Below are 10,233 nucleotides of genomic sequence, written 5' to 3'. Positions count from 1 at the left end.
AAATTCATCACAATCTTAGTATGATGTTGAGTGGATGACTAATTTGGAAGAAATTAGTTAATCAATATTCATTAAGTACCTACCTATGTGTGATAAGCTCTAGAAGCAGTCTTGATTTGGTTTATAGTAGCTAGGATAGAAATTTTATTCTCAAATACTGTCCAAAAATGCATAAAGTTCTTCTCCAATACTGTGACATTTGATTCTCACAAAAGTTATACTAGCGATAGCAAGCTCCATATTGGATTCTATCTGTTGTCTGAGGATAAACCTATTTAGAAAAGAAGTTCATTGCAAGAAGGCTGGCCACTGAGTTGTGATGTTTTTGGCCAGAGCAAATAATAAAGACTTAGTGACTAAGGTAGATGGACTAAATCATCTTTTTTGGAGTGATTACCAACATCCAAGAAAATGATCAACTTCTGAAATACCAAAATATCCTGTTTAAGGAACCAGTGTTAAAAGAGATATGTGTTTTTGTGCAAAGTACTGTAAGAAGACCATATCTAAACTGAAATCCTGGTTCCAAATCCTGGTTGTCAATTTACTGTGTGACTTTGGGTAAATCACTTCAATTCTCTGAGGTCCAAGTTTCTCATTGACAAAACAGAGATAATACTTCTGGTATCTGTCTCATAGAATGATAGTAAGGCTCAAATGAGATAAGTAGAAAGCATTTTGAAAAACCATAAACTGTTACATGATTTTCAGCTGTAATTGTTGATACCACTACTGATAAATTTGGGACTCTGTTTATCACATCTGTTCTATGTGTGATTACTCTTTGCCAAAAATGGAAACTTTCCAGTTGGATTAAAAATCAATATGCTGCACTTCTACAATTGGTAGTATAAGCAGGAAGCAAAAGAAAAAAAGTGCATGTCTGCTGATGGCATTTCCTTATAACAAGTAGTACAAGAAATTACCTGAGATTATCCTGACAATTGTCAAACAAATCGATCAGCCCATGTTAACTGCGTGTCTATACCACCTTAAGCATAGGCACAGCCTTGGGGAGCCTTCTGTCACTTTGCAGCAGGGAGCTAGGTTACAGGTTTCTTCTCACCTATTAAAGATCTATAGGAGGGGGAAAGGACGTATCTATGTATTGGTGGCATGCACCTGGTTGTCTGCTAACTTCTTGTAGCATCATCACCTAAGAGTACAGCAAGGTAGAGTAAGTGAGGCTCCTCTGCTATGACCTCAGGAATATTGATGTCCTCCGTATTCTTCATATAAGGATTTTCAGTTTCCATGCCAACACTACCCAGTTTTGCATGAGTAAGTCATTTCTAGGCCTCAATTTCCTCACCTATCAAGTGAGGGATTGGACTGAATAACCTTTAAGAGCTTTTCCAACTCTTAATCTCAGGATCTTTCAACTAAGCAGTAAACTACAGGAGATGTGCAGATTCTTTTTCATTCTCTACAGCCGTCAGGGTCAATCATCTCTTAAGGAAAGCTGTCTTAAAGTATTGAAAGTCTATAGATCTAGTGTGCAAATTTCCTTTGAAATAGAAGGCATATAATTTATAATGCTATGATCATTTCTGAGTCTCATTCCCTCATGAATAAAACAGGAAGGGTCAGCAAGAGGACCTTTAAGATCCTTTCTGATTCTAAATCTATGATCCTCTGATCATTCAGCCAGCTAACTGAAATTTGAAACTGTGTGGGTCATCTGCTGGGTGTAGGACCCTGGGCAAGTCAATTATCCACACTTTAGGCCTCCGCTTATTCCATATCACTCATTTTCCCAACTGTGACTTGCAGAATTGTAGATTCAAACAGAAGCAGACACACAGACCCTCTTTGAAGATAATGGGACACTAGTTTAATAACTTCTTACATGTAAAATGATTGTATTTGCATCAGAGTCTGATGTTTGTCCTTCATTCTCAGAGAAGACCATGACATCACAGAGGTGGTACTATGGCAAGCACATGCATTGGATTTGAATAAAGAAGGTGCTGTGCTAAGTCACCAATCTTTCTCTTCCAAAGCCATGAGTCTAGTGGCCAAATATGGCCCAGAACTGGAACAAAGTTAAGTGATTTGCCCAAGGTCACACAGGGGGGCAGCTAGGTGGTGCAGTGGAGAGTACCAGTCTTGGAGTCAGGAGTATCTGGGTTCAAATCCGGCCTCAGATACTTAATAATTATCTAGCTGTGTGGCCTTGGGCAAGTCACTTAACCCCATTTGCCTTGCAAAACCTTAAAAAAAAAACCAAGGTCACACAGAGTAAGTTACTTTTGTTAAGTGTCTGAGGTTGGATTTGAACTCAAATTCTGACTCCAAGACCAGTGCTCTAACCACTGCACTACTAGCTGCACTTAGAAAGGGAGAAAAGGGGACCTAGATAGGCAAAGCCATATTAGGGATGGGGCTGCTTGCTACCTCTTAGGCAAAACTAGTCTGATTAGATTATCATGGAGACTAAAATCATACAACCAGACTCCAGTCCTGAAACCACCCCTTTATAGCTAGTTTCTCAGTAGGGTCAGTTTATCATCATTGCCCTTTGATTGGTAGGGACTTGGGAAAGACAACCAGCATAAAACACAAGTTTCTTCCTTCTACAGTGTAACTAGATTCTGGAAATAATCAAAATGACCCCTACACTCTCATATGCAAAGATGGGACTTCAAGATTAGAGGGGAGTATGAGGAGGGACCCATCAGAAGAGAAATTTACTCCCCCTAAACTTGGATGCAATTCATACTTACCTGCAAGGGGGCGGCTAGGTGGCACAGTGGATAGAGCACCAGCCCTGGAGTCAGGAGTACCTGAGTTCAAATGCGGCCTCAGACACATAATAATTACCTAGCTGTGTGGCCTTGGGCAAGCCACTTAACCCCCATTGCCTTGCAAAAACTAAAAAAAAACAAAAACAAAACAAAACATACTTACCTGCAAGGAACAGTGTGTTACTAGATTTTAAAGCTGGAAACGGTCTTTAAGTTAACCTTAAAAGATAATATGCATTTTAAGACTGGGTCTACCTGGCCCAAACTAGAAATGCAGCAGCCACTGAGGTATCCAATCCCACTGATTAGCACAGGAACTTTGACCTCCCCTGTTTTTAGGCAGGTTCATTCCTTCTTAGGTAAATTCGGGGTCCCTTCCTCCCAAGGATTCACCATATTGGTGAATATGTGTTCTTAGTGAATATGTGGTCTTAGATGTGTTCACCCAACTTACTGCCTAATGTAGCTCAAAACTCATGTGATCCCACAGCCTCAGTCTCACCAGGAACAGAGACTGGAGGCAGGCATATCCACTGCATCTGATCTCAAAGTCCTCTTATTTTAGAAACTCAGAAAAACAATTTATTCAGCATAATGCTATTGGTGACTGAGCTTAGGACAGCCCTTCAGTTTTATCCAGTCTTCTTCCTACATTCTCTCTCATTTTCTTTTCTACAATCATAGGAGCAGGACAGGTTGATGGAAGCAAGTCTTTTACCCATACTTTTCCTGACTCAGGGCTCAATTCTGGTTCATTTAGCTAACACTGAAGTACTTGCCCAGTCACAATGTGAAGCACTGAGAGAACTGATAAAAACATGGAACTTACTGCCAACCTAGCAAAAGATAAGAAACTAGCATGAATAATTCTAATATATGTGTTTTACATTTATAAAAAAAAGTTTCATATACATATATAAACATATATATATAGGTCGATATTGTAAAAAGAGGTGAAGAGGGAAGGTTTCATGGAGGAAAATGATACATGAGTTGGATTTTAAAGGATCAATACAAATCTAACATGACAAGAGAGAGAAGGCATAGGAAATCTACTCAAGGAATAAAGAAGGATTCAGTTTAGTTGAATCAGAACTTTGTAGAAAGCAGTAAAATGAAATAAGGTTTGAAAGGTAGGATGGCACCTAACTGTAACAAAATAATAATAATGTCTACAGCAGCACCTTCTATGGTACCAGACACTATGTAATTATAGTGTCAATTATACCTTGATCCTCCCAACCACCCTGGGAAATAGCTGCCATTATCCCCAATTTAAAGATGAAGAAACAGAGACAAATAGCTGTGAACTTTGGTCAGACCCAGTGCTCTATTTACTGCACCACCAGAGAAGAAAATTAAAACTGAGCAATGAACTTTATTTAACAGGCAACAAGTCACCATGCATGTTCTCAGAATCTCCTTTCTATTTCTCATACCAAATGACTTACATTGTCCTTCTATCAAAGCATTTGTATGGATTTTTGGTACCTCTAGCACTTGGGCTGACACCCTACAAATTCTGGAGGCAAAAAAGTTACCTATATGATAACCAAATGCTCTGACAAGACAGTTAACAAAGTCATGTTTAAAAAAAAAATTCCTTTTTCTAAAATTAGGATTTCATTCACCATAACTACATACTCTATCTGAGCTAATGTTACTGCATTTTAAAAAATGGAGAACAAGAGGGATAGATGAAAAAGAATAATAGGATGGAACAGCTGTTAGTGAAATGAGATGGGAAAGAGTTACAGGGAAAGGGAAGAGATGAGATTCTAAGCAACTCTTGTCAAGGAAAAGGGGCAACATTTAATGCACATTGGTGTAGACAGCTTTATTTTGTGCTTCATTTTTTAAAAGGCCTCTTTACCAAGAAAATTCCTTCATCTCTCTCTCTCTCTCTCTCTCTCTCTCTCTCTCTCTCTCTCTCTCTCTCTCTGCAGGGATCAGGTGTGGAACCAACCCCATCATGAAAGACAGAGGCAGTAGTGACATTTGCCCAGAGAAGCTAAGAACTGAAATCACAGACTAGTTCCTTCTTGAGTGGATATCCTTTCAGAGATCATTAGCAAATCAAAAATAAAGGAATGGGCCAAAATAAGGACAGTGTTCCCCTAGAACACAGCTCATTTAGGACAGTGTTCAGACACATGTGAGGCCTGCTGCAGCTCAGGTAGAATTCAGGAAGAGGCTCCAGGACTGCAGAACACAGACAGCTCAGTCCAAAGTACCTGCAAAACAAAAGGCAAAAAAGAATGAGGTACAATGAAGAAAAAAGTTTTATTCAAACCTGGCTATTACAAAGGAAAAGAGAAATTTGTCTTTGCCCTTGGCAATAAAGGGAGAAAGGTCTGGGCCAGGTCTTACCCATCATTGTAATCTCATAACACCCAGCCCAATTAGATCAGTGGCTAAGAATAGAGAGAAATGTTTTTGAAAACACATGCAGAGAGGCTGCCCCATAGGCAAGAGGCTCCAGAAGACGGGGCCCAAGATAGAGAAGAGCCAGGAGTAAACCAGAACCTCTCACTGCTCCCCAATCCACTTGGACCCCCTGCCCAGGTTACTGTGAGAACTCAAGAAGACAGAGAAGGGAGCCAAGAAAAAAGAGGGGTTTGTGGATGTGATGAAGTATCATTGTACCTCAAAGTCACAGTGAGCAGGAAGATTTGATAGGAGCTGGGTGATAGAAGCATAAGCAGAGCCAAGAAAACACACCCAAACCATCCATTCTTCTCAGATCCATTCAGTAAGTGATCATATCACTTCTGCTTTTGGATCTCCACCAACTCATTCTATTTTTGGTATCAATAAGATAGAAAGTTAGGAAGTTGTCCCTAAATATCCCAAGTACAAATACTTTGGGTAGAGGGTAGCTAGGTGGCGCAGTGGATAGAGCACCAGCTCTGGAGTCAGGAAGACCTGAGTTCAAACCCAACCTCAGGCAGGTAATAATTACCTAACTGCATGGTTTTGAGCAAGCCACTGAAACCCATTGCCTTGCAAAAACCAAAACAAACAAACAAACAAAACCAAATACTTAGGGTAGATGAACCTGGACCTGTGAGTTCAGTGCTATGGAAAATTCCTGAAGATGAAATTTCCAATCCCAGTGCAGATTGGTTCCTTCTCTGCCACCTAACCCCAGAGAATTTCCTGAAACCCTGAAAAGTTAAGTGACTTACCTAGGGTAGGTTTCAGAGGTATGAGCCCTCTAACACCAAGACAGGCTTGCTATCCATTCCCTATACTATGCTGCCTCTCAGAGCTTTCTCAAAATAATTATTTTACATGCCACTATTCCTTGAAAGAGAAAAAGATGGGCTAATGCACAATGACTTATAAACTGTAATTATGTCTGCATCTAACATTAGAAATAGGAGAAAGATAACTTAGGTCTGATGATGAGGAATAAACATGCATTAATCATATTCATTAAGCTTTAAATTTCCTATCACTCCTCAATTATTAGCACTTTTCCTGAAGAAGTTAGTTTCCAAAGCAAGCAACCTGAAAGCTAGAAGTCATTCCATAAGTAAGCAAAAAGTCTCACCATTGGCTTTCTATTTTGAGATTCAACACTCAAACTATTAATTATAGAATAAAAAGAATAAGAATCTTTATCCAATGGCAGAAAACTCACCTTCTAGAAAAGCAAATTCATCCACAGCTTCTATTGCATTATCTATAACATATAATGAAAAGGAAATTACAATTGATATAGGCAGAGTGCTCTAAACCCTTGGAAATAGAACCAAATCAAGTATAGATAATACATATAAAGATCTACCCTTTCAGTCCTGAAATGATAAATCTGGGGCATATTCTTGTTCCTCACCATCACAGAGATATTAGTGAGAATAAGAAACTTTAATGAGAATTAATAAAGTGGAGAAAGAAGGTATCTTTCTACAAGATCTGCACCTTCTTTAGTCTGAGAGTTATAAATGGCAAGTTTAGAAGGGGGAAAGGGAAGCAGCAGGGGAAGGGGAATTGGAAAATGGAATGAACAAAAAAAATGATGAAACATGGATGCAGCAAGTTAGGATGCTGGTCAGCTTAAAAGATCCTAAGACTACAAAAACCCATAAGTACAGTTACTACTTTAAAATGCAATATCTACCACTACCACATTACTGAGGCCAGACTTACATAAAATTTAAAACTTTTCTTTGATACCCCCAATCCCTTTACAACTTTGCCCCTGTTCACCTTTTGTCAAGACACCCAATGCCCTCATTTTTTGGCCCACTTAAACCTCCCCCACCAAAACTAAGACTTTAAAAGTGGGCATTTCAGACATGTGACCCTGTCTCCCTCTGAATAAGACAATGAAAAACAGTGCAATGACACTTTACCCAGGTCCTTCCTCTGGAGAGTTTTCCTTTTCCCTTGTTGAGCACACAAGTAAGCATCTTTTGCAATTGTCTCCACAAACAGTTCCTATGGCAAAAGCAAAGGAAAGATCATATAACTGAGTTTCAATATGAAGTAGGGAAACTCCGTTTCTTGCTGACAAACAGGAGCAAAGAGAAGAAAGGAAGGGATGAGGAAAAAGATGTGATGATCTCTAAGATGCCAACATAACTTTGCTACTGTTCAGCACTCCCCTATTCTTACTCCAGGCTTGGTGCTCTATCCACCGCACCACCTAGCTGCTCCTAAACTGAGTCTTCTTGACTCCAGACCTGACTCTATCCACCGAGCCACTTGGCTAGAGGGGAGTGTCTTCAAATTCCCCCCATTACTCCTCAAATCTTCTCAGCATCAATACCCATTCTCTTCTCCTCACCTTCATTTTCAGAAAAAAAATATGCATTTATTTCTTACAACCAGCATACTTGATCCCATCACCTTTTGTCTCTAGGACCTTAATTGTGAAATCATTCTTCTCTCTCGTGAATTTCCAATATATCCCTTTTCACACATACTCGGATCTCCCCAAACTAGAAAATTATTCCTTAAGCCATCTATTCTGTCCAGCTAATACATTAACTTTTCTCCCCTTCAAGGGCAATACCAATACTTTTGCAATGTGGCTCCCAACCATAATATTCTATTCAAATTGCTCTCTCAGAGGTTACTAATGACCTTCCAGACCTCCTTATATAAATACCTTCTCCTCTTTCCTTAGTTTCAGACATACCACTCTGTCCTGGTTCTTCTGCTTTTCTAACCATTCCTTTGTTTCCTTCTCTGGCTCCTCAATTTTTTCTCAGCTCTTTGAGGGATAGAGAGTAAAAGAGGAAGGTTCCTGATGAGATTCTGCATTTGCTCCTCTCTTCTCTATACTTTCTTTTTTGACAATCTCATTTGCTCCTTATAGAATTTCAGAGATGGAAGTTTAATCCTATCCACACCTAAAAAAAGAAACCCTTCAAAGACAAAAATTCAATTCAATTAAGCATTTTCTTGGTTACAAGGCTTCATTGTATGTGACTGGGCAAGTCACAACTTTTTAATGCCAGAAACAACACATTTAAGAGTATTAATTGTAGGGGGCAGCTAGGTGATGGAGTGGATAGAGCACTGGCCCTGGAGTCAGTAAGACCTTAGTTCAAATCCAACCTCAGACACTTAATACTTACTTAGCTGTGTGACCTTGGGCAAGTCACTTAACTGTACTGCCTTGCAAAATAAGCACATAAGATTAATTATTGAAAAGTTGCTGAGAGAGGATATATCTTCAGCAGACAGTCCTTATATGAATGAAATTAGAAGTGCCAACAATTTTCTTTTTAAAGGGGAGGGGAAGGGCTGGGTGGAGAGGGAGAAATAAGGAACTGTTCTTGGTCCTGGAGATACCGACTGAAGAAAATAGTCTTTTCCTTTTAGGAGTTTATATTTTACCATACTAAAACATGTACATAACTAAGTACTAAAGTAAATACAAAGTCAAAAACTCCCACAAGTAGCCATCCAGTCTCTCCTTGGACAGCTCCCAAGAGGGAAAGCCTCGATTCTTCTTGAGGTGGTCCATCCCCCTTTGGACAACTCTAAAAGTGATGTTTTTCTTCACATCGTCCAAAGATGCAACTTTGAAATGTCTACCCTTTGCTCCTAAATTTGATCCCTGGGGTCAAAGAGAACAAGTCCCATCCCTCTTCCATGTGTCCACCAATCAAATTCTTGAAGATGACCATAACATTTCACCACATACACACAATTTTTTTCAAATAATTTTCACTGGAAATAAACTTGAGATCACTCATAACCCTAGGTGTGCTCTGGATCCTCTAATTTGTCAATGTCTTTCCTTAAAAAGTGGCACCTAAAACAACTTACTTTGGAGAAAGAAATGGTAAAGCTTTCCAGCGTTTTTGCCAGAAAGACCCCAAATGGGGTGAAAAGTCAGACACCACTGAAAAAGACTGAACAATGAAACCTCGAGGTTCAGCTTTAGCTGTTGTTAGAAACATCCCAAATTTATCATCTCCAGCCTTCCTTTCTCTCCCAAGTTCCAAGGTGGAGAAGGTCCCTAAAACCAAGATCCAACGATGCCTGCAGGGCATCTCCCCCTCACTGATCTGGGGAAAATCTCTTCCTGTGCCTCAGTTTCCTCTTCTGTGAAATGAGAGATGAGAGCAGATGGCCTCTGAGCTCCTCTCCAGCTCTAGAAAGCTAAGAACCTCCGAATGAGGAAACTAAGGCTCAAAGAAATTTAAGTGATTTGCCCGGGATTACGCGGCTAATTAGCGCTTGATCTGGTCTTTAGACCCAAGTTTTCTGAGGTTTTGCACCAGATTTGTCGACTCCCCCCAGCCCCGCCCTCTTTCACCGCTCCGCCCCGCCCCCGCTCGCCGGGCCCCGCCCCGCGCACCGCGGCTCGAGCCAGGATGAAGACGGCTTCCTGGCCCGCCAGGGTCACGTCTGGGTCCGCCTTCACCAGCGCCTTCACCCGCGCCAGCGGCAGCCGCGACAAGCGGGGCCCGGTCGACGCCGCCGGGGCCTGCGGCGGAGGGCCGGCCGCCGGCGCCGGCGCCGCCTCTTCAGCGGGGCCCTCCTCTGCCGCTGGCACAGCCGTCGGGCCGGTCGCCACCACCTCTGTGCCCGCCGCCGCCGCCGCCGCCGCCATCCCGAGGCCCGTGCGTGCCGCGTGCGCGCTCCTCCAGCCTGGGCGCGGGCGCGCGGGCGCTTGCCCTTTTCCCGCCCTGGACCCCCTGGCTCCGCCCCTCCCGCCCGCGCTCCTGCCCCAGCCCCGCCCCCACCAGCCGGGGCAGCCGCTGGTCCTCATTACCGTATTTACTCCCCGTACCTCGTGACACCCGAAGAATCCTCTGCCCGTTGCCTTTTGAATCTTGACAGCCTGGGCTCGCCAGGACTCCTGGAGTCCCAAGCGGCGCTGTCACTGATTAACTGAGTCCATATCCCAGGCTGATCCCCGAAAGGGGCTCCAAATAACCCCCGCTTTACATCCGGGGAAACGGAGGCCCAGACCTGGGAAAGTGGTGTTCAAGGTCACGTGGCTGAGTCCGAGGCTCTT

General features: G+C 42.0%; 1 protein-coding gene across 1 annotated transcript; it reads right to left on the bottom strand.

Moving 5' to 3' along the window:
• Positions 1-4,632: 4,632 nt before the first annotated feature.
• Positions 4,633-9,825, bottom strand: POLE4 (DNA polymerase epsilon 4, accessory subunit). Its single transcript, XM_074227247.1, has 4 exons — positions 9,571-9,825; positions 7,109-7,193; positions 6,394-6,435; positions 4,633-4,981 (listed from the first exon to the last, which is right to left on the bottom strand). The coding sequence occupies exons 1-4, from the start codon at positions 9,823-9,825 to the stop codon at positions 4,968-4,970; spliced, it is 396 nt and encodes a 131-aa protein (XP_074083348.1). The 3' UTR covers positions 4,633-4,967.
• Positions 9,826-10,233: the final 408 nt, after the last annotated feature.

This window comes from Macrotis lagotis, chromosome 1 (assembly GCF_037893015.1).
Source record: "Macrotis lagotis isolate mMagLag1 chromosome 1, bilby.v1.9.chrom.fasta, whole genome shotgun sequence".
In the NCBI taxonomy this organism is placed as follows: domain Eukaryota; kingdom Metazoa; phylum Chordata; class Mammalia; order Peramelemorphia; family Peramelidae; genus Macrotis; species Macrotis lagotis.
The sequence above is the reverse complement of the archived record's forward strand: the minus strand, read 5'-3'. Positions and strand labels throughout refer to the sequence as shown.